Source organism: Hipposideros armiger, unplaced genomic scaffold, assembly GCF_001890085.2.
Source record: "Hipposideros armiger isolate ML-2016 unplaced genomic scaffold, ASM189008v1 scaffold_523, whole genome shotgun sequence".
Classification (NCBI taxonomy): Eukaryota; Metazoa; Chordata; class Mammalia; order Chiroptera; family Hipposideridae; genus Hipposideros; species Hipposideros armiger.
Genome location: NW_017731873.1, coordinates 1,049,584 through 1,075,155, shown reverse-complemented (window position 1 = coordinate 1,075,155; position 25,572 = coordinate 1,049,584). Strand labels below are relative to the sequence as shown.

The 25,572-nt window shown below is 39.5% G+C and overlaps 1 protein-coding gene across 1 annotated transcript; it reads right to left on the bottom strand.

The window, feature by feature from the left end:
• On the bottom strand, positions 1-24,839 carry NUS1 (NUS1 dehydrodolichyl diphosphate synthase subunit). Its single transcript, XM_019668299.1, has 5 exons — positions 24,243-24,839; positions 11,000-11,125; positions 9,985-10,134; positions 4,446-4,545; positions 1-821 (listed from the first exon to the last, which is right to left on the bottom strand). Exons 1-5 carry the CDS (start codon positions 24,655-24,657, stop codon positions 731-733), a joined length of 882 nt encoding a protein of 293 aa, XP_019523844.1. The 5' UTR covers positions 24,658-24,839; the 3' UTR covers positions 1-730.
• Between the last annotated feature and the right edge of the window lie 733 nt (positions 24,840-25,572).

Here is a 25,572-nt window from a genome sequence, read left to right as displayed (position 1 = left end):
TTGACTGCCTAATACAGTATTTAATAATTTTAAATTCTGCATTTCAATGTTGTAAGAGTTCTTTTTCAAATGATTTTCACAACCCAGAACAAAGACACCAGATCAACGTTCTCAAGTCACACTGTTTGACAATGATGATGAGATGAAAATGGACGGATATCTGAAAATAGGTATTCTCTCTGCTCCAATGCTGACCAAGTTTTTAAAATGTGAGCAACACAGAACTCCATTCCTCTGGAAATCCCTCAAACTCAGAATGCCTCCATTTAATAAGTCAATATATTATTCTTAAAAATCAAAGTTTGGTCACTAGGAAAGACTGAAAAAAAAATTATTCCCCCCCCCCCCAAAACAACAACAAAACAGTCCTAAATACCCACTCATCTCCCTACAAAAACAGGGAAGTAGTTGGGACTGAAACCTTTAAAACTAAAATTTCAGCTCATAAAACAGTGCTGCTATTTGCTCAAAGGTGCAAGTCCATGTATTTCCTTCTCTAGTATTTCCCCATTTATAAGTTTATTTCTATACACACACACGCGTGCGCGCACACACACACACACTCACTCACACATACTCTTACTCTCAAGTAAGACACTTTTTTGTTTGTTGATAAATTATGAAGATTATGAATTAGGTGTATATAGGGTTTCGTAGGTGCTTTGTAAACATCAGTCACTTGGGTCCTTTTCTCCAAAAGCCTGAAACCAAATTATGCAACCAGGGGTCACTACTTTCCCAGACGCTGTTCACAGGCTGCATATTGACGGAGGGCTGAGAAAAAGTCCTCATATCTGATGTTTAGGTGGGAAGGCAAAGAGCTGAAAAGAAAGCACAGGGGGAAAAAAGCAATTAGATGACATATCGTAATTTGGAGGGGGTAACCAGAAGGATAATGACCAAAAAGAGGCTAAGGGCAGAAAAAAGTAAATGATAAGCATAGAGTATGCAAACCATTTCTACTAAATGATTACTACATTCACTGTGAAACAGTCCAAGTAAAATATAATCTCTCTTTTCCACAAGAAGAGAAAAGCAACTTGCAGTGAGCTAGAGATTCAAAACCTATTAAAGCATAAGTCTAGGTTATTGAAAAACTGGAGATCTATTTATAAATAATTTCACTAAAATGTGCTTCAGGACTTCATCCGGCTCTACTTGAACGTTTATGAACACCAGGTTTAACACTGGCGGAGCGGCACAGCATCCCCACGTGATAAGATACTCAAGTCATGTGGCGAGTAACAAAGAAATGAAGACTATTACCTCCGCCGTTTCCAATTGCTCAAGGGGACAATTATAATGTGAAGACAAGTACTTTAAAGGCGGAGTTAACATACAGCTGAGGGGTTCCCCTTTAAGTATTTTAAACACCTAAATAATTTTCAATAATTAACATTTTTTAAAAATCTCTAACTTACACAGCTTTACTGTGAGGCTTTGGAAATTCCAAGCAGTATCATAGCCCAACACCTGGCCAGAGTAGAAGAGTCGCACTCGGAACTCTAGTCACGCGCACCGCAGAAGGATTCGACAAGCTGACCAGGAAGGAGCTCTGCCTGCCCATGCCACTTCTGCTCCACTTTCTTCATCCTTCCTTCCCCGCCCCCAGCTTTACTGAGATAACTGACACGTAGTCTTTATCCTTCCTTTAACTGCCAAGATTTCTAAAACAAGTCTCCAGCTTTCCTTCATTTCTTCATCTCTCAATAATCTCTGCCATCAACCTCTTACTCGACTGAAATGATATCCTCAAAGGACAAATTTAGTAACATTCTCACGAAAGCTTGCTTCAGTCATCCTCCTCGAACTACCCATTTTCCTAAGACTTCCATATTTTACCTCTTTTATCAATAGGCTCATCTCCTACCACTCCTCAAGAAGCACTTAGAGTCACCACCCTCAGGGCCTCAGAAGTGTCTTGTCTTGCTATTTCCCAGTCTGTTCGGTCAGGGATCTATCCTTCTTCTTGGTATTATGATTCAGACATTTTTCCTGCCATCATGGGTGCCTGTAGTCTGGTGGGTGGTAGATAAATATAGAGCAAACCTCAATATAACAGAGAGCTATGACAGACATATGTACAAAGATCCATGAGAAAGCCAGTTACGTGCTAGGTATCTGATGTCCATTATCAAATTTAAATCTTCCATTCCGTATTGAATTGCCCAGTTTACAAATAGACAGAGGTTTAAATAGCTTTCCAAAGTCATGTTATTGAGCTGCACAGCAAAGATTCAAACCAAGATTTGTTCTAAAACACACTCTTCCCTCCAAACCACTCCCAGCCTCACAAAGTATCACTGCTACCTTTCTTGTACGCCACCTGAAAGGCACCTGAAATAACATGAAAAACCCCTAGAGAAAAAGAGCCCAGAGAAACACACACCACCATAAGGAAACCCAGAGTCTGGAGACTTGAGTTCTAATTCCACTGTTACAAGCTTGAGCAATGTCTCTTCCCCATATAAAATGAGGCGGCAGCACCAAACGATCTCCAGCCCTTTTTGACGTGAACGCGCTACATCTTTTCTGCCTCTTTGTTTGACAACTCTTCTCCCTCCAGCCCCCGAGCCAGAAGATTTGGAGCCCTAAGAACTGTGCTGTTCTATGTATACTTGAGAGTGGTCCCCATTCTCACAGGTTCAACTACTTCTCCCTCCTAGGGACTGACCATCCCCAAATGTTCATCTACAACCTTGACTTCTCATCTATGCACCAATTCTCCATTTTCATCTGTCCTCCTAGGCATTTCCATCTAAAAAGGGCCTCAAAATCACCTTATTCCTGAATTCAACATCTTCCCTTCAAAAATCAATGCTCCTTTGACGTTTCCGTTTCTCTCAATAACATTGTAATTTACCCAGTCACTTACACATAAAAACTTAGAAGAGTCACTGCTTCTCTCATTTTTTAACACAATTAGCAAAGTCTTAGGCCTGCAATTATACTTGGTAATTACTTCTCATGAGAAGTAGAATTTTGATACTTTCCTCCTAAAATCCAGAATTTAAGTGTATTTTAAGGCTCTTAAGTCTCGCCTTTATTTTATTTTATTTTTTTAAGATTTTATTGGGGAATTGGGGGAGGGGAACAGACAAGTTGCTGTTGTTTTGTTCTTCAGTCTAGTTGTGGAGGATGTTGCTTCACTGGCCCAAGCTGGCACCATCACTGCACTCTTCCCGGGCGAGGCAGATCAGTCACTGGCTTTTGGACAGCCGCTCACGGTGGCTGCTGGCCGCTCACACTGGCTGCCGGCTATACATGGTAGCTTATGACAGCCCACTGCAGCAGGGGCTACAGCCTACGCCATTGCCAGCGACTCTCAGCAGCCCAGCTCCAGGTTGAGCTGTTGTTCAGCATCTTAGCTGTGGAGGACAGTGTCATTTGGCCCTCATATGTGGGATCCAAACCGGGGCCCTCTGGCATCCCAAGCCAGTTCTTAACCAATACTCCACCTGGCCGGTCTTCACCTTTATTTTAAATCAGCCACTGGCAAATACAGCCCAGGAGCCAGCCACATGTTTTTGCAAATAAAGTTTTATTAGAACATAGCCACACACATTTGTTCACATGCTGCCTGTGGTTGTTTAGGTATACGTACTAGTAAAAGTTGAGTAGTTGCAACAGAGAGGAATAGTTGCAAGAGACTGTAGGACCCTGTAAGGACTAAAATATTTATTATCTGGCCCTTTACAGAAAAAAGCTTGCCAAACTGCTCCATTAATAAATAAGCAATTTCATTCTCACCACTCTTTTCTCCCCTAAATTACAGCTTTGGCCTCTTTGTCTTTTAAACTCATCCTTTCCCAAATCCTATCTACTCTAGCACACAGCTGCCAAACAAATCTTCCAAAATCATCATTCCTGCATTATCCACAGGCTCAATTGTTTCCTACTGCCTGTCTAAATAATTATACACATTCCTTATGCTGGTATTCACAGTGTTCCCAATGTCCACATCCCGAAACTATTTGATTTCACCTCATATGACTGACACTAACTCCCTGCTGTGGTGTGGCCAGGTCCCTCACTATTTCTTTAAAATGTAATGTTCACTCCCCTACCCCAGCTTTCCTTTTTCTCCCTGCCCACCCTACACTTTTTACTTCTTCTCTAGTCACAAAAATTCCACTCTAAAATTTTATATACTGCAGATCAAGTCACATCTTTTCTGTATAATCAACAACTCTGGCCCACAGAGAAATCTTTAACTCCTGATCTCCTATGATAATTGATGTCAGTTCCAAACATTTGCACAATCACACACTCCCTTCGGTCTGAGTCATTTCCATGTCTTTATTTTACCACTGATACTGTGAAACACCTGAGGGAAAGGATCCAGTATAGTAGTTCTTTAGGAATTCCCACTACACCTAGTATAGGGCTGGGCTCAAGAAACACTTGCTGAATTGAACCAAGTCAGTATGCTTTGAATTACTTACATAATCTCAGTCAATCTCAGCTGCCAGGGAAGAAAGCCTAGTGTGCTCTCCAGAGGACCAAACTTCAATACTACATCAGGATCAGGGAAACCATTTGAACCTTGGAGAGAAAGAAATACACACGAGCTTAGCATGCGCTGCTTACAGATGAAACGACCAGGGGCAAATCTGTTCGTCAAATTGGCTTCTTATGCTTTGAGTATCAGTTCTCTTCAGCTGTTTCCATACCCCCATCCCACTGCCCAACATATACTTTAATATCTATGTTATTTCCAAACGTAGATGTTTTTTCTCAAGTCCATTTAACTGGAGTAATTCCCTGATAAAGAGGAATCCCTAAACCCTACAGGTAGCCCCCAAATCAGATCTATCTTTCAAGACTCAACTTGTTAAGTGTTCTCTTGGCATCCTGGAAACCGCACTGCTTTAATGGCACAAGTGCTTATTCTGGTTGCAAAGTCAAATAACTTTAGATGAAAAGAGACGTAAAAAGTCACTCCTTCCTTCCCCCATGCCCCTCATTTTACAGCTAAGGACCCAGAAAGACCAAGTTCCAACTATACGGTACAAATGTTCTCAGTGTTCCTCAGGGGCTGAGCCCCCTTGAAGGGGAAAAGGCATGGCCACTTTCTGCTTTACAAACTGGTTTCATATGAGACTTGGCTTGAGAAAAAAATGGGGGATAAGGATATTTGAACTGCTTAAAAATAGAGTAAAACATCTTAAAATAAACATCACTGGTATAAGAGAAAAGATGGTATTATTCAAGAGACCAAGGTTCCAACATTTTCTAATAACCTCAGCTCTGCCACTGACTTTCTTGTCACACAGCCTCTCCAGCACTTAGTTCCTTCATTTGTTAAATAAGGAGACTACATTATACAGGCCCATCCCGCAGTAATAAAGAATGTTTCCTAACGAAGTCTCTTTAGAAGTCCATGTTGGCAGAGTGAATGAATATAAAAGAAAAACACATATTCCTCTCCCTGCGGAAAAAGCAAGTTCTCTTCAGTAAAGAAAATAACAAGGAGGGACTTCCAGCTAATAGTGGTGTGAAGAAAGTGATGAATTCTCTCAAAACAAACAAACACAATGTATTCAACTCGACAAACCAACCACTAAAGGATACTGGATATTAACCAGAAGCAGGCAATTATTCTTTATAAAACAAAACAAAACATACCAGCTATAGCTTCAGGTTAAGAATCTTTGGCCTTCCTTCCTGGGAACGCTCAAGCCTCTACCCCCTAATCAACTGGAGAAAACTGCAGTTTTACCAGCACAGGGCTACAGCAAAAACTGGCAGGTTTGCTGCTTGCTGCCAAAAGATATGATTCAATGTGGAATTGGAGGTTGTGAGTAACAGGGAGGGGACAATGATAAAAACCTATGGTTTTGAAAGCTAAAAGTGATAAACTCCAAAGGATACAAATGAGGAAAACCCACAGCTTCACTCCTCTTAAATTATAGCCCAGTTAGGGCAAACAGTACAATGGCCAGAAATTTAACAGGGAGATCCTGGAAATAAGGGCTCAGAGCAGCTCTCCAGACATCCATGGCTGACTGGGAAACTACAAACATAAAGGAAAAGGAGGAAGGAGGATGGGGCGGGGGAGGAGGGGTGGCAAGAAAGTCCAGTGAAAATAGGCAAGGAAACTTGTGAACTGACTTGAATGCACTCTCCAACATCCCAGAGATTTTAGAAACCTTACAAACTTAAGATGTTTGAGCACAATCAGTGTGCAAATCATTGGCTGCCACATTAAACTGTGGACACAGAAAGCCAAACTAAAAAAATAAAATAAAAAATAAAAAAACTGAGCAGAGATAGCAGTAGTCATCTTATTTATAGACAACACAATCTTGTATTTAAAAAATCCTAAGACTCTACAAAAAGCACTACTAGAACTATTAAGTAAATTTTATCAAGGTCACAAGATACAAAATCAATATTAAAAAACCAACTGTATTTCCATACATTATCAACAAACAATCCAAAAATAAAATTAAGAAAATAATTCTATTATTAAATTCTAGTATCAAAACGGACAAAATACTTACAAATAAATTTACCAAAAGAAGTAGAAACCCCATAACCTAATTATAAAACATTGTTAAGAGAAAAATTAGGACCCAAATAAATGGAGATATATACTATGTCCATGGATCAGAAGACTCAATATTGTTAAGATGGCAATTCTCCCCAAATTGAGCTACAGATTAAACTCAATGCATACAAAAACAGAATTTTGGGGTTTTTTGTTTTTTGAAATTGACAAGCTGATCTTAAAATGTATATGAAAACGCAAAGGACCCTGAACAGGCAAAACAATTTTGAAAAAGAAAATCAAAGCTTACTATATAAGCTACAATAATCAAGACAGTGTAGCATTATAAGGACAAAATATAGACCAATGGAATTGAATAGAAAACCCAGAAATAAACTCGTAGATTTATGATAAACTGATTTTCAACAAAGGAGCCACAGTAATTCAAGGGGGAAAAGGCAGTCTTTTTAATAAGTGGTGGTGAAAGAAAAACAGGTATCCTATACCTCAAACCATTAAAAAAGGATCAAAATGGATGACAGACCTAAATATAACAGCTAAATCTATAAAAATTCTAGAAGAAAACACAGGAGAAAATAATTGTGACTTTGGATTAGGCAAAAATTTCTTAGATATGACACTAATGCAAGATCCACAAAAGAAAAAAATTGATAACTGGATTTCATAAAAGTTAAACTCTTTTAAAAAAACATTAAGAAAAAGCAAAAGCAAAGATAAGCCATGGACTGAGAAAATATTTGCAAATTACATTATCTTATCACTGATTAAAAAAAAAGACTTATACCATTATATAAAGACCTCTTAAAACACAATTATAAGATAAATAATGGATTAAAAATAAGAAAAAGATATGAATAAACACTTCACCAAAGAAAATACAAATAAAAAATGCTTACTATCATGAATCATTAGGAAAATATAAACTAAAACCACAATGAGATACTATTACATGCCCACTAGAATGGGTAAAAATAAACAAGAACAACAACAACAGAACAATTATGTTTTGGCAAAGATATGGAGAATCTAGACTCCTCTACTTTGCTGGTGGGATGTAAAATGGTACAGTTTGGTAGTTTCTTAACAGATAAACATTCACTTGCCACACAATCTAACAATTCCATTATAAGTTATATACCCAAGAGAAAGGAAAACATGTCCACACAAAGACTAGGATATGAATGGTCACAGTATTATTCAAACAAACCAAATGTACATCAGCCGATGAATGAATGAACAAAATGTGGTATATCCATAAAATAAAATACTATTCAGCAACAAAAAGCAATGAACTACTAATACATGCAATATAGATGAACCTCTAAAATGTTATGCTGAATAAACACAGCAAGACATAAAAGGCTATATATGATTCTATTTATATAAAATTCCTTAAAAAGCTAAACAGAGTCAGAAAACAGATCAGTAGTTGCCTCATGTTGAGGGTAGGAGGGAGTTTAACTGCAGTCACAGGGAAACTTTGGGGGATGACAATATTCAGAGGGTTTGTTGCTGTCAGAATGAGTTAACTTATAGACCGTACATTTTCATTTATCGTGGGTCTTCAACCCCTGACAGCAACATCTGGGCTCAGCACTTCTCCACAGGCTGGCTACCTGAAGGACCACCTTTGGTGTCTGCAGCACTTTCAGGACATCCTCACACATCACTCTCTGGTTGGGGCCTTACAGGATCCAGGGAACAGTCAACATCACAGTATCCTCTGAGCAGACAGCCTTACAATGGTCTACTATTCATGCAGCCTGAATACAGCTAGGCAATGACAGAGCAGAGAAGAGTGGGGTCTGAAGTGAGCAGTCAATCAAAGTAGAGAGTTAGTGAGACCAAGAGGCCAGACAAGGGCTGAGCTCTGTGATGGACATGTGTCAAAGTGGAGAAACAAAGAATGGAGAGTTAAATAAATAAGATGGAAATGCATGATTAATAGCTAAGGTAAATGGAGACTCCATGTGAATGAATAAAAATATATGTCTGAAATTGTATGACTACGGAAGTGCAATGAACATGAATTTGTTAGAAGTATTGCCTTTCTTGAAGAAGATCAAGGATAATGCTATAAACAGGGGGACCATAACATTAAGGCAAAAAGTTCCTAGAGAGCTCTAGAAAGAATAAAAAAACTAAAGGCTTTTATATAAACAGTTGAAGAAAAATAAATTATATAAAGTTGTATTTGGTACAACATGACAAATATAGTGGTATATTTGTTATACCATACTAGAAGGAACACTAAAAAGGACTCACGGATGACAGTAAGATTATATTCTTGGGACCACTTCCTAAATAGCTATTAAGTTCAAACTTAATAGAGAGTTCAAACTAAAAAGAGAGAAAAGGGCAGTGTGATTTTATAGTCTAATAAAAAATATATATTTGGTCTTTGTCTCAGTTTCTTAGCACAGAGCCCCTAAAACCTTTGGAATTTCCTGAGTGATAGAGGTAAAAGCGGTATATGTTGTTATTCATAAACCCCTTTCAACCACAGCAGTTTATGTTAATGAGGTGATTCTGGGTAGGCCTCTAGATAGCTTCATAATGGGGCCCAGTTGCCAGAGGAATCATGTGATTAGAGGGTTGTACCTTTCAGCCACCAACCTTCAGGTAGGGGAGAGGGGCTGGACATTGAGCTCAATCACTAATGGCCCACGATTAATCATTCCAGGTAATAGAGCCTCAGTAAAACCCCCTAGAGGTCAGGATTCAGAGAGCGTCCAAGTTGGTAAGAGGTACTGAGAGGTGGTGTACTCAAAGAGGGCATGGCTACCTGATACCTACATCAGAGGATGCGCCCCACCACCACCTCCTACTGCTACCTTGCCCTATATATCTTTTATATTTGGCTGTTGCTTAGTTGTATGCTTTCTAATAAACTTGTAAACATGAGTGCCTTCCTCAGTTCTGGGAGCCATTCTAGCAAACTATCAAACCTTAGGAGGGAGTCATGGGAACCCCCTATTTATAGCCAATTGATCAGAAGTACAGGTGGCCAGAGAATTGTAGCTGGCGTCTGAAGTGGGGGCGGCGGTCTTGTACGACTGAGCCCTTAAAGCTGGTAGGCTCTGACACTAACTCTGGGTAGTTAGTATTGGAATTACACCCAGCTGGTGTCTGGAGAGTTAGAAAATTCACTGTCAGTGTTAGACAACATCCCAGAGGGAGGCAGGCTGACAAGATGTCCTCCTTTTAAGAAAATTCATTACGCCTCCACCCCCACGCCCACCAAAGTCCTCTTAGGTCCTCTCCTTTACCAGTATGTCCTCATATAAGTGAGTAGAGTACATATTTTATTATCCCCAAACCATTTTCACAATAGGGGTCTTTAAACTTCAAAAATATAACACATATAACAATAACAAAAATCAGGCTTTATAATGTGAAAGGAACCTAGACAGTCTCCTTCATGCTGTATATTTGTGGGACAAAACTAAAAACAAACGCATATGACTTACTAAGTAAACTGTCTAACATATGTACATCCAAATCTGTGGATTTCTTTTGCTGCTGTGCTACTAACTCGCAAAATTCCTGAGCAGCTCTCACAATATCTGCTTTTCCATCTTCTGGGGACAGGACTTTCACTGCTGATTGGCAATTTAAAACTGGAGGAAAACACAAACAAGACATTAAAAGAAACATCCTCTTCCAGATATATTTCAAAATCTGTCTCAAGATATATTACATTCAGATCAAGATAAAGGTACAGTTCTTAGAGTAAACAAAACTCCATTTAAGCCCTTCAATTTCCATATCAAAACATACTTAAGCTACTCTCCTTTGAATGGACAAACACATGGTATTTGTGTACCTATTTAAATAGTGTCTTTTCAAAGTACTCAGAATGACCTGTATCTGTGAATAAATCCTCTAGAAAATACAAATTTTAATTATAGGGTAAGTTACAATTTCTGCAAGTCTAAAATGGCATCTACAATCACAATACAGTTAGCAGTAACACGGAACTGAAGACAAAAAAATGTGTTTCAATGGAATATGCATTGTCTATAGTTCATACCCACCTTATCAAATTCTATGATTCTATCAAAGCTATTTTACAACTGATAGGATTCTAGGTAAGTAACAGCAATGCCAAATTTTGTCTACAGAAGTTCCCTCTAACTCCACACTCCACATAAACACCATTTCAATAGTCCTGATCTAGAAATGTGTCCATTCTTTGGATTCTCTTTTGAGCCAGTTATAAAATTTGCCTGGTAGTTTATGAGTTAAATAAAAACTTGAACATGTGTTTATTTTTTAGTATCTACGAAAGTCATGATTTTCTCTTTTTCTGAAAATTATCTTTTAACAAGATGAAGAAAGAAAATCCTAAATCTGATCATTAAAGATGGTGACAATAAAGACTAACGGCAAAATGAATGGATCAATGAATGAATGACAGAATTTGCCTTGAAACACAAAACACATCTGCCTATGTTAGGTGTTCCATTTTACATTCATGCTTACCTTGATCATCTTTGTCATTACTATTTGCAAACTCTGTTGAGTATTTGGAACAATCTAAGCCCAGAAGTTCCTGCTGTTGTTTTAAAATTTCATCCATCAATCTGGAATTGTTTCTTTTGAAAATACCTTAAAAAGAATAAAAGCAAGTAAATCCCAACTAGGTTAATGTATCCTCTTTAATAATTAGTGGATGTTGCTGTGAAAATAACACTGGATTCAGAACTAAACAAATTCCAAATGAAGTACTGATGGCTAATTCTAAACTAGAATCTGAACAGAAAACATTAACTACAAAACTTTGTTAATACACAAGCCTGGCTTCAGGCTGAAGTCAGAAACAAAACAAAATAGGGGTAACTACTTAGTGTCAAAATGAATATGATAGAAATTTAGCCATACAAAGAAATTTTAAGAGATCAATGTACTTGACATCTTTATTTACAGATTAAGAAACTGTGACCCAATGTCCTTGGGACTTGTCCAAGAATTTATAAACTGCAGCAGTGGTCTATAGCCCATATCTTCCTGACTCCCAAGCTCATGTAATTTTCCTGCAGATTTACTTAGTGCATTCAAAACTATTATCTCCATTTGATTAGTTTTAAATAAGAGGGGCCATAAATTATGTAAAAAGTAGAAAATAGACAAAACTAACAAAATTTAATAAATTCAACAAAGTATGAAATACACCACTTAAAATTGTTTTTGATCCTCCAACCATGCACAGAAAAGTTAAAATTTTAATTACTATCATGTCATTGATGAGGATGAAGGAACTATGTGACATACATTTAATATAAAACTAATATAAGGAGCTCTAACTAAAAATAAACAAGTTTTTGGTTATTTTCATAGAGTCTAACCTTCTAGTGGCTACTGCCTTTTGGCCTTTACCAAGTGTTCCTTCCTCTCAGACATAGATTGTTTAAAAACAGTTCAGGGATTAACTGTGAGAGAATATAGCACAGAATCTATTGAATATGCTGTATATAAATGCCTACTTGGTAGTATACGTGTATTAGCAATTCAAAGATAAAAGCCATCTCCTTTTGTAGGAAAAGGCTTTGTAAATAAGCAAGACTTAAGCTGAGCTGACCTCAGAAAGTTAGAGAAGAAAATGGTCAGGATATTAAGATGGAGAAAACGCATAAGAAAAAACACTGGACGCTCAAAAGACAGACAAATGCTGCCGGTACAAAAGATCTGAGAAAAAGGACCAGGGGATAGGCCTAATTTTTATTCCATTTTGCCTGCTCAAAAGGTAACCAACCATTTCTGAGTAATGTGGAAAGGTATGGAAATTTTTTTCTTTAGGAAAATTAACCTAGTAAAAGTACAGACAAGGCCCGGCAGTAGACTACTGCAGAAGACCATGTATAATGTGATGAAGCAATGGAAAAGGAGTCACTGAAAAGAAGAATTGATAAAATAAAGAACATGACTTAATTAGAGGTGAACACATAAAATTCCATGGCTTTAATCCTGGGTAATAGAAAACGCTAACATTTTTTTAAAGTAAGGCAATTCTACAAAGAGAACTGGTGTGAAGAAAAAGATTAACATAGCTGATGACAGACTACTTAGGTTAAGAGTTTACTGTAAAAGTGATTAGAGACATGAGGGAAGGATGTTCAAAAGAGGTCGTCATATAAGCACCAGTATGTCGGGATCTTAACTGTTTTGCTTACTAGGAGCTAGCACAGCGCCTGACACAGAACAGACACTCAAATAAACACTTAATGAAAGATGACAGGTCAGAGATGACTGGAGGACTGGGGAAGGCCTCTTCAGGGTAAGTGACATGTCACCTGGCCCCTTGAAGAATGAGAATTTTACAGGTTGAAGCTGGGACGGTAACACAACAAAAATGGAGGATGAAGATGTAGACACACATTTGGGAGTCATCCCCCCAAAGCTGAGAGCATACACACACGAAATAATAAAGAAGATTTCCGAAGGTAAAAGAGTGTCCATGGAGAGGGACAGAGGGCTGAAGGTGTGGCTCCTTATGAAAGTTCAGAATCATTAAGATGCTAAGCTGGCAAAGATAACAGTGAACATTCTTTAACAGCCATATCCAGGGCAAGATTAAACCAAAAAAAAGATACTCCCAAATACAAAGAAAATCCTTAAAGGCAGGTGATTAATATCAGGAGCTATTAGAATAACGATGTTTAGAATAGCAATACTTTGTGTAGCAATACAGATGTACAGGATATAGTCATTATCCTCAAGTCAATCCTAAAATTCACATGTATGATACAAAAACAGCATATAAATATATGATAAAGGTTTACAACTATTACAAGATTTCCAATTACCTACACAAGTAAAGGAAAAAGAATAGTTTAGACCACACTTAGGTCTATATTATAGGGTTAAACTGGAGAATGCATGTGAATTTCAAAATTTTCTTATGCTAAAAATGTACAATTTCTACAACACTACTGCTAGGACAATGAGTTTATGAAAACTAAAATGTTAAACAAATCTATTTCTCATATGAACTATGATTTATTCATTTTAATAGTAACCCAACACTAGGAACCCTTGCTTTTGTCTCTTCACATCACACTGTTTCCTTTCTTTGATTCTTTAAAAGACCTATGCTTCAATTCTCACCAATTCACTCATCTTTCCCTTCCTCTCCAGCTCTCTCCAAGGCAATGGATGACATTCTTCATCAACAAAATAGTCACTATGTCTTTTCAATCTTTAGTCTTTCCTTCTCAACCTTTCTGAAGCATCATGACCACACTGCTTCCTCTCAAAATTCTATCCTCAGTCATGCTTATCTGAAATGTCTTCTCCTGGTTCAACTCCCAGCCTGCTCCTTGAGTGGCCCCTTCTCACTCTGCACTGAATCCTTTGCCTCCTTCCACTCCTAAATGGAGATTGCTCCTCAAAGTTCCTACTTCAGCCCTCTCTTTCTGTCCAAGTACTCCTCCTGCTCTGATTCTAGTTACAGGATTTTAAAACCACTCAGGAACAGGACAAGAGTAAAATCTGTGAGGCAAAATTTATGGGCGTGCCAAAAACTCAGTAATTGAGATACATAACAATAATGCATTATCTTTAAAAACTTAAAATTAATGCACGACACCCTTGAAGAATAAAACGTTAAAATTTTAAGAAGAGCATTTGGTTCCTAACATTTCCAGTGCATTCAAACATCTAATCCTACCCAGAAGTTCTGTAAGCATCTGAAAAGAAACAAATCTAAAACCTGGCAGCTTATATTTTAAAGCTAGCTCTCAAACACTTATATTATTACATCAAGTTAAAAGAAATGGAGCAGTCTGTAAGTGTGAAACTTATATGTACTTAGGGACAAGGCTTGGAGGACAAAAGGCAATATGAGAACAGTAATGTATAAGGGTAATGAGACAATAGGTGATTTAAAAATATAACTGCTATAAACCTGTTTATAGCATGAAAAAAATAAAAAAATTGCCCTTCTTGTTCAAAAAAAAATTTTTTTTTTTAAAGATTTTATTGGGGAATTGGGGGAGGTGAACAGTGCTGGGGAATCGGGGGAAGGGGAACAGACAAGTTGCTATCGTTTTGTTCTTCAGTCTAGTTGTGGAGGACGTCGCTTCACTGGCCCATGTTGGTATTATCATTGCGCCCTTCCCGGGTGAGGCAGATTGGTCGCTGGCCTCTGGACAGCCGCTCAGGGCGGCTCTTTGCAGCTCACGCTGGCTGCCAGCCACACATGGTAGCTTATAGCAGCCCACTGCAGCAGGAGCTGCAGCCTACGCCGTCGCAGGAGACTCATGGCAGCCCAGCTCCAGGTCGAGCTGTTTTTCACCATCTTAGCTGTAGAGGGCAGTGTCACTGGACCCCATGTGGGATCCAAACCGGGGCCCTGCTGCTCAGAGCTGGCGTCCCAAGCCAGCTCTTAAACAACGCGCCACTCGGCCGGCTCTTCTTGTTCTATTTCTAATAAAGGCATCATTACCTGCCCAGTCACCCAGGTCCCTTCTCTACCCTCCAGCATTATCGGCACCACCCGCCAGTACCCTGTTAATATGCTGAACCCATATGCTCTTCTACAGCAATGTTTCCTGCACCCATCTCCTTTTGTCCATTATCCCCACTGTTTCAAGCAACAGTCTTCTTTATAATTTTACAACCACCTTCTTTCTAATGGGTCTTTCCTGCCTCTTCTCATATCACTAGATTGACTACAAGATCAGTTTTCTTTGGGTACATCTTCAAACCCGGCACATTCCAACTTGAATATCTTCAGTGACTCCCAAAATGCTTAATGTATTAAGAACAAGCTGCTCAGGTCAGTATTAACATTCCAGCCCATACTTCTGCACTCGGTGGGTGGAAATAATTTGTTTATAAAATAAATGAATCTATTTCTCTATAGTGCTCTATCCTCAGCAAATCAGATTGTCTTACATTCCTCCAAAAAACAGTGACTCCCAACTTCCAGCCTTTGTTATGTAACCTAGCCAGTCCCACATCTGTAAAATTCTCCTAATTTTTCACAGGCTACCTGAAATGTCACTTACCCTCAGTCCCCCAGCCAGATGTGCCTCATTCCTCTGACTGGCCCTCACCTACTCCAAATATACACATTTTGTTCAAACTCTTTAACAAACCAATATTCTACTTTTTACTATCTATAGTGATAGTTTAACTCCATATTAAACTACAGTGTTGGGCCAGCCGAGTGGCGCGATGGTTAAGAACTGGCTTGGGATGCCAGAGGGCCCCAGTTCGGATCCCACATATGAGGGCCAGTGACACTGCCCTCCACAGCTAAGATGCTGAACAACCTGGAGCTGGGCTGCCTTGAGTCGCTGGCAACGGCGTAGGCTGCAGCCCCTGCTGCAGTGGGTTGCCATGGGCTATCGTATGTAGCCAGCAGCCAGCGTGAGCGGCCGTCCAGAAGCCGGCGACTGATTGTCTTACCCGGGAAGAGCGCAATGATGGTGCCAACTTGGGCCAGTGAAGCAACGTCCTCCACAACTAGACTGAAGAACAAAACGACAGCAACTTGTCTGTTCCCATCCCCCCAATTCCCCAATAAAAATCTTTAAAAAAACAAACAAACAAACTACAGTGTTAGCTGTGAACTTGTGTCTTACTCATCTCTTTTCCCCTAAGGCACCTTCCATTATAGCAGGAATTCAATTTTAATAAACTGAATTATCAGTGCAGAGTGCCACGTAACAACAAAACCTTAACAGACATGTCACTGAATGGAATGTTCTTAAAGTTTCCAGGAACCTCTCACAATAAAGCAGACACTTCCTTATTGCACACAGGCAGAAATTCTGTTAAAAAGGAAGAATAATACACAAAAGCATAGCTACAAGTATTTTTTATAAAGAAGATTTTCATAAAGTTATTTTAAACAGAACCTTTGTCTTGGCTGATTTGGATGAAGAGATGAAATTTTAAAAAGCACAGTTTCTGAGATATGCTAAATGCATAGACAAGACAGATTATCCGCAGGATGATTCCTGATACCTCATAGCCTCACTCCCATCCAGAAATCTGATTATACTCTGTGGTACTTACCTCACTTATCCATAAGCAATATTATCAGATTACAATTCTGTTCAGGATTCAAAGTCCACACATACACGTACACATTCACATGATACAAAAGAAATGCGACAAGGTACGTGAGCCTTTGAATAAGATAGGAAATATCATAGTTTATGTGGAGATTCTTTTTCTTGTATCATAATTCATCTGTTCACCTTCATAGAATCTAAACTAAAGCCAAAATGATATAATAAAAGTAAAGAAATGATCACAGAAGTCATTTTATGTAAAAGAAAGTTGAGATTACATTCATTCAGGAATAACTGATCTGAGAGAAAAACATTTGCAAATACTCAATTTTTTTAGAATTATACAGTAATGAACTGCAAGGATTATTTTATCCCATCCTTTTACAGATATAACACCCAGAAAGGTCAAGCAATTGTCCTTGGTCAAGAGTTTAAGGCTTTGGACTGAAATCCAGATCTTCTGGCTTCTAATTATTCAGTTCAGTAGTGATTTCTAATGCTAATAAACAATGATAAATCTACTTCACTATTAAATTTTGAATTCTTTCAAAAAAGTTATATTCCATAAAATAAATGAAACTGTTTTTTTGTTTTTGTTTTTTGTTTTTATAAATGAACCGTCTCTTTTGAAAAAACCAGGACTACAGTTTGTTTTTAAAAGGGTTTTGAAGAAGGTTTCCCAGGGCTACCAGATAATTGAATTCTTTAAGACTGACTTGGGAATATAAAATGAGTTTTTGCAATAATGATTTAAAGAATGTTACATTATGTTTCATTGCTCTACGACTATATTTTAGGCACTCTCAATTTCCCAAGTGTAAACTATATGGAAATACATATATTGGTAGAAAAGATACATGAAAGAGCCAAAAAATTTTAAAACACATACACGCACACACACACACACACACAATTTCTCTTTTATACTGTATTTTTACTGCACCTTTTCTATGTTTAGATATGTTTAGATACACAAATACTTTCCATTGTGTTACAATTGCCTACAGTATTCAGTAGAGTAACATGCTGCACAGGTTTGTAGCCTAGGAGCAATAGGCTCTACATATTGCCATACTAGAGGCGATGTGTGACATGGAGCATGGTCATGATGGAGGATGAAGTAAAGACACATGAAAGAGGACTTCCAGACCTGCTTCAGAAAGTGGCAAGAACAATGGGATAAGTGTATTCGAAGTGAGAGGAAATATTTTGAGGAGGATTAATGGCAATGTGTCTTTTACTGTAATACATTTTTTTATTTAAACATTCACCGTTTTTTAATGAAACCTCATACTATACTCAGGTACATTATTGGAGTCTTTAAAAATCTCTACTATATTAGCTAAAATGACATTTTAGAATTACACATTGGTATCGATATTTAGTCTACCTATACTCTCAAGCATGTACACAGTAACTGGGTCATAACGCCATGACATACATACTTTTTCAACTTAAGAAAACCACGTAACAAGGAGTTTAATTAAACAAGTATTCAGTCAGCAAATCTTATCTGTATCCCTTAAATACTGCTTCCTTTAAAATTTATGTGAAATGAATCAATTCTATAAAATGGGACTTTTAAAATACACATTTAATATATGTTCTTCTAAATCTGAAATTAGAATTTTTACTGTGGTTATTCTTTCCTTCTATACAAAAAGATTTTTTAAAAAGTATCTTAACAGCAAGTATGTATAAGAACAAGGGAAGCAAAAGGGGAAAAAGTGAGATAAACACTTAAACAATATCTAAGTTATAAAGCATCTCTCCAGCTATGGAATTCAAGTAATACCTCTTTATAAATAAATGCAGTCATTAAAGTAGCCTTTTTTCTTTTTAAACTAGACATCTATGTAAGTTATCTAGTGGTTACTCTCATTTAATTCTCTAACAATCAAATTATAACACTACTGGAGGCAAACTTCTGAAAGGAAAACATATACTTATAGAGCAATTATTTTAAAATGAAAAAAAATCTGCCATTAAAATTTTACATGAGTGAATGTAGTCATAATAAAATAAATCTTATAAGCCACTAAACAACTTTACCTCAAAAGAGAGCCCCAGGATACCTCACAGAAAACAATTTTACTGGAATTAGCATTTTGTGGCAAGGGAACGGATATGTACAGTGGCGGCAATGTATATATAACGGAATGAGGGCTGGGGTTTAAATCCCAGCCCTTCAACAGAAGAGATGTGTAAAATGAACAGGCTCATGCTCTTTCTCAGCCTCTGGTTGCACATTTAAAAAGTGAGAATATCGGGGCCGGCCGAGCGGCGGGTTGGTTAGGAGTTGGCTTGGGATGCCAGCTCTGAGCAGCAGCGCCGCCAGTTCGGATCCCACATGAGGGCCAGTGACGCTGCACCCTCTACAGCTAAGATGGTGAACAACAGCTCGACCTGGAGCTGGGCTGCCATGAGTCGCCCTAAATCCTCACATCAAGATTCTCTGGGGCCGGCCGAGTGGCTCAGTTGGTTAAGAGCTCGCTCAAGAGTTTGAGCTCTGAGCAACAGCGGTTCGAGTCCAGCCCGAGCTGAGCAGCCGCTGAGCTGCCAACAGGTAGCAGGATGGCTCAGCTAAAAAATAAATAAATAAATAAATAAATAAATAAAAGATTCTCTGCATGGTGTGTGGTACACAGTAAGAGTTCAACAGAGTAATTATTACTGTCAAGTAAGGTTTTATTTTCACACATTGATCCAGCAGTACGGTTAAACAGAAGGATACTCAGAGCATGAGGTTATTTCAAAAGGTAACAAAAGCAGGATAGAACTTGACAAAGACAGAGTAAAACTGGGGGTGGAACAGTTGAGAAAGGTTACCCAGGAGGTGACAGTCAGACTGGATAGACAAGGATTGATGACAGCCTGTTGGCTAGTTGCTAGCCTTATGGCAGCAAAAGGAGAAGAGGACATTCCCAAATGCTGAGATAGATGTAAAATTCTGTGCTAGAAGTGAACTATACAAGGTGGAGACTGGGACTCGAATGCTCCTTTACATGAGTGACCGCATAAGGGAAGCCAGGTACCCTAGTTTGCACTGTCTGGTGTATTAAAACGTAATGACATTTACATTTGGATTTTCACCACTTCCAGCAACTCTGTATTTCAAAACAAGGACAATAGCGTACTTAATAAAATCATATTTGCCAATAGCATGTGTCAGTATGCCAGATAAGTAAACCAGGGGAAAACTATGTTATTTTTCTCCATTATTTTAAGGCTTGTCGGTAGTATTTGTGTCAGGAAACAAATTGCAACTCAGTTCATTATTCTTATCTACAGAAAATGCAGCCTTCCTTTCAATTCAAGGAATACATACTGACTACTCATTATATGCTTAACACCAAGCTCCATTATGTAGGAGAAACGCAAATGAGAAGGATACCATCTGTGGAGCTTATAATCTAGGAAGAAAATTCAGGCACAAATACATATGACTACTACTTTAAAAAACAGACAAAAGGGGCCGGCCGAGTGGCGCGATGGTTAAGAACTGGCTTGGGACGCCAGAGGGCCCCGGTTCGGATCCCACATATGAGGGCCACTTTTCTGTTCCCCTTCCCCAATTCCCCAGCACTGTTCCCATCCCCCCAATTCCCCAATAAAAATCTTTAAAAAAAAAAAAGATTTATTTGGGGATAACTGAAGCCCCAATTCAGACTTCTGAACTGACTTCAACCTTTCCAAAGGATTTTAAAAATTTTAGCTTCTCATAATTGAAGAACTAAAAAGTCAATTTATTTTNCAGCCGCAGTGAGCGGCCGTCCAGAAGCCGGCAACTGATCTGCCTCGCCTGGGAAGAGCACAATGATGGTGCCAACTTGGGGCAGTGAAGCAACGTCCTCCACAATGAGACTGAAGAACAAAACGACAGCAACTTGTCTGTTCCCCTTCCCCCAATCCCCCAGCACTGTTCCCATCCCCCAATTCCCCAATTTAAAAAAAAAACAGACAAAAGAAGTACCTTTACAGGTGTACAGTTTTAAGTAGACTCAAGGATAGAACAAGATTAGGAAAGGAATAGTAGAGAATGTGTAAGAGGTAACAGGATAGACTTACAATGATCAAGGATAGTCTTTTGACAGGTCACAGCCATTTGCCAGGAAAAGGACAAGAATACACTTGAGGATGAGGGAACATCTAGTAACCTGATTATGGATTAAGCAAAAGGTATATAAGATAGTGAGGAATAGGTTGGAAGGTTGGCAGTACAGTGGGCAGACCTTTTAACTGCAAGCATGAGAAACCTGTACACAAAAACCATTTCATAAAACACCTAGTGTGGATGTACAATGAACATATGTGACACTAAAAAGAGCTACATTTTGTCTTTTACTGAATTCTCGCATAGAAGGCAAGCCTATTCTGGATCTCTCAAATTTACACTAAGTACAGTAATATTAAGACCCACCCAGATTATCCTCATTCACGAAGAGGAACATGAAGGATGAATGATTTCATTTAAGGTAGGTAGCAGAGTATCCTTTGACTTGTTTTAGGGTCAAACTTCAGTGTACAGCTGTATCGTCTAGATCGTTTGATAAAAATACAGATGCTCAGGTCCCATTCCCTAATTAGGTCTGATCAATTGTGTTGAATCTGTATTTCTTATAAGTATCCCCAATGACTCATTCACAGATGGCCCACAGACCATGTTTTGAAAATACTGCCCTATAGCAAGGTTCCCAGCATGGCACCAACACAGCTGGGCAATATGAACAGGCTCCATCACTGAAGATAATAATACATATCCAGATAACCTGGATCTAGTATGCTTCAAGTGAGACCTAGGCACGCAGAGCACCCACACTGTTAGAGCACCAAAAGCTCCCAAACTGCAATTTTTGTACTATCCAGTTACGGTCATTTCTTGATTATAATCTCGTAACAAAAACAGCCAAGTTTCCTTACTAGAATTCTGAGCTCTAGAAATTCCTGAGAAAACTCCAATTTCCAACAGATTAAAGAAATACTGGCAGAAATTATTATAATCAAGTAGTATTGCAGGTAGATGAAAATAAAAGGCTCAGGTTGCTGTCAGAGTCAAACCATGGTAAATATCAATGGGTTTTTTTAGATTAAATATAATCTAGATCCAATTATAATTATTATAGAAGGAATACTCATTTTTAAAAGTGCCACTCACTAGCATTTATGTATTTGCTGGTATTAATATTTAGTAGATGCCCCTAACTTGAGTGCATACTCCTTAAGGGACACAACTTCTTGTATTCCTTTGTATCTCAGTGCTTTACATCACAGAAGGTGCTCAAGAAATCTGGCATTTGTGAGTATGTCAATAGAGTTTTTTATAAGTTAAATATCTACATAGAAACAGCTTAAAGTTAGTTGGAGAAAACCAAGCAAAGCTAAAGGATCTCTAAGGACAAAGTTTCTCACATATCCACATGACTTGCTCCCTCACGTCCTCCACGTCTATGATCAAAAGTCACTGAGGCTGTCCTAGGCCAGTCTATTTAAAACTACAGCCCCTCCTCCACCATTGACTTGCAACATTCCTATCCTCCTTCCCTGTTTTATTTTTCCTTATTATTTATGATCTAATATACTACATATTTTACTCGTTTATAATACTTGTCAGACTTCCACTAAAATTTAAGTTTCATAAACACAGAGATTTTTGTCTGTTTTGTTTACTGGTGTACCCTCATGTACAGAACAGTATCTGGTACTTAACAGATGCCCAATTGTCAGCTGGTAAATGAATGGATGAATGACTCAATCAATCAAAACCAAGAATGGGTAAATGGAAAGTCTCTTATTTTAGACAATGAAATTATTCCTTATCCCTTAAGAAGTAGTAAAATTGCTTGTATAGTAGACACCAAGTGCTCTAAGTCCATTCACTGAAAATGCTCTTTAAAACTCCTTTCAGTTGTCAGTCAATACTTGGTCAGCTTGACTTCCTCCTCTTCATTACCAATCATTTTTATTTTACAGAATATGGCACAGGATATTTCTGAATCCCATAAGCAATTCAATAACAGGAATTGTCAGAACAAGGAAGTGTGACAATATTATAATCTGTGTTAGCAGGCACTGTCACCAAGTTAAACTGTTTGCTCCACATTTTCCTTCCCTACTAGAAGGTAAAGGACCTCGCTTTAAAAGAACCACTTGGATATTAGTGATTCACTTATAAGTAAATTCACCACACTGCTTAAAGGCCTTAACTAATTTCCATTTCTGCTTCCCTATTTTGTTCCCAAGGCAATAAATCTATCTGCTGCACTGCTTTAAGCAAAGATATGTCTCCTAGTAACAGTCTGATTTCTATTCCTCTGCTGAGTTCTTCGGCAAGTTCCATGAAATGTCAGTCCCTGAGTATATTAAACTTTACCCTACAGGTCAAATCATCATTTGATGATGATAGGCTACCTAGTCCCCATATTTCTCACTGGCTGAAAGAAAGGTTATAGATCAAAGATAACTCTAATGTCCTGTTAAGAGTTAGTCAGACCTCAACCTACACTTTCTGACTAAATCCACACTTAAACCTACCCATCTGACAAAGATGTAAAGATTAAAAATCAAGTTGTAGCTTCTGTGGATCATACCAGTAATTTAAGTTATTGAACAGAGAATAAAACATTAGTTTCTGTCCTTCATACCAATACGTCTAAATCATTCTTTTCGTCACACCTTTTTCTCTAAGGAAATTCCCCTGCTTTCAGGACTTGACTGAAACCCAAACCTGACAGTCAGAGCATTCCATAACCTCATCTCCTACTCATTCTTTCATGTCCTGCTGAAATCCCTCTCTCTGCATGAACTTCTCAAGTTCCTCCATTCAGAATTTCTCTCCCCCATTCTCCTTAGTGGTTCCTTACTCTCAACATTTCTTGTTAATGGCCATGTCACTTCCGTGAGCATGTGTCTACTCCCTGCAAGCCTGCGACTCCATGGACTTCGATGTAAGATTCCAAGCATAATGCCTAGCACAGTGCTTTAGGTCTGTAGCCACCTGGTGTTTACAAAAATTCCCTAGAGTGAAAATTCCCTCAATCAAAACCATGGAAGGACAATTATTGTGTCAAGTACTGTGTTGGCCACTGAGGATGAAGGTTCCATCCCAGACCTCCAAGACAAAAGGTGATGTTTTCTTTTCTGCCTATCCAGTCTCTCACATCGTTTTCACAAGCCCAATTCAAATGCCACCTGGCTCCAAACATTCAGCTTAAACATAAATCCTCCACAGCCTGACTGTGACTTAAGATCAGAGCCTTGAACCTCTGAAGAAACGCTGTAGCGTAATAAAAGGGCAAAGATGTAGAAAAGCACAGACTGGCTCAAATTTCAATCTCCCTATTTTACCACCTTGGTGACTTTAGACAAATCAGTGAATGTTGCTGATCCTCAGCTCTGTTTCTTTCACTTGTGAAAGAAACAAGGGTATACAAATGCTATTTACCTTACTGGGGCATTAATACATACTTTTTAAATGTATAGAAAGCGACTTAATCGAATTCAGAGACTTAGTAGGTGTTCAATAAAGCTCATCTCCCTTCCTCGAAAGCGCGAACACGGTAACTTGCACGTAAGGGCCGCAGGACGGGAAACTCGCGGAGCGGGGAGGGCTTGCGAGCAGCGGTGCGCCCCGGGTACACACCAGCCCGCCGTAAGGTCCCCGCGGTCGGAGACGCCCCGGTCCCCCTACCTGCGCTGGATCTCACCTTGGTGGTCGTAGACACTAATGTAGGAGATGCCCACGGCCATACACCACACCACGAGGCTTGCGATGTCCGAGTAGCTGGTCTCCTGCTCCTCCTCGGTGATCAGCAGGCCCATGTGTACAGGCAGCTTCTCCAGAGAACGGCCGTCTGCGCGCCAGCGTAGCCGGGGGTGGGCGGCGGCCGCTCCCGGGCCCCCTCGTGGGTGCCGGTGCTGACGGCGGTTTCTGCCTACAGCCCGGGTCTTTCGGAGCGTGAAGCCGAGCGGCGCTAGGACCGCGGCGGATGCGGCGCGGCAGCAGCGCCGCCAGATCCAGTTCCAAGTGCCAAACCGAACGCGGAGCCAGTAGGTGAGCGTGCGGTGCAGGCAGAGCAGAGCGTGCAGCACCCGCCACACCAACTCGTACAGCCCCGTCATACTCTCGTGGCGCCCAGGTGTCCTACCCTCCCTCCGTCCCACACCGGCGGCACGACGGCTTCTTATCTACCCCTACGGCCGGCGCGGGCCATCGCTCCGCGTCCCCCTCCCCCCGCGCCCAAACCCTTTTTACTGCCAACACCTCACCTCGCCCCCGCCGCCATCTTCCTCCGCCCTTGGCAGTCCCACCCCCGCTAGTACATAGACAACTCTGATTGGTCGGCGTGGAACTCTGACGTGGCTTCTGGGTTCGAGGATGTAGCCTAGCCCGGCGCGGCGAGGGATAGCGCGCGACTCCGAAGTAGGTGGGCCAGTGACCGAGTGCGCCCCCTGGTCGTGTGGAGGGCTAGGAGCAGACGCTGCTGACACCAGAGCTGGATCCAGTAGGAGAGGGTGATTTCAAGGGACAACAGCATCTCTCGGGTCCTGGGCGTCCTAGACTGTCTGTTTAATCTCATGACCCCGCCAGAAACGGTTTCCAAGGAGTAAAAGTGGCTCAAATGGATTGGAATTACAAATGCCAGAGAAAAACCTAGGGGTAGAAAATAGCTCTCAACAAGTGTTGATGCTGGGATCATCCAGGCTCCGCGAAAGGAAGTGTCTGCAGAGGTGGGAGTGAGCCCCTTAAAGAGGTCCTGCTATTGTTCTTTGGTCAAGCCTTCTAGCTAGGCTAATTTTCCAAGAGTGAGAATAAAGATCCTTAGTAATTAATATTCCTGAAACAATTCAGCGCATGTCACTCCCCTCTAAAGGGAAGATAACTTCTAAGTAACAGAATACTGAAAAACAGGTTACTAAGATACATATCTATACATAGAGATAGATATATATACACTATATATACATATACACACATGTAAGTACATATATACACATTAAAATGTATCTTAGTGTATATATTCACACATGTGCATA

What these genes read in the sequence shown, in the direction of transcription:
- NUS1 (XM_019668299.1), bottom strand. Translation starts at nt 24,657, where the DNA reads ATGACGGGGCTGTACGAGTTGGTGTGGCGGGTGCTGCACGCTCTGCTC. An exon ending in TAATGACAAAGATGATCAAG is followed by an intron (nt 10,135 to 10,999) that starts GTAAGCATGAAT and finishes GTTTTCCTCCAG; the next exon opens with TTTTAAATTGCCAATCAGCA. An exon ending in CTGAGATTGACTGAGATTAT is followed by an intron (nt 822 to 4,445) that starts GTAAGTAATTCA and finishes CTTTCTTTTCAG; the next exon opens with CTCTTTGCCTTCCCACCTAA.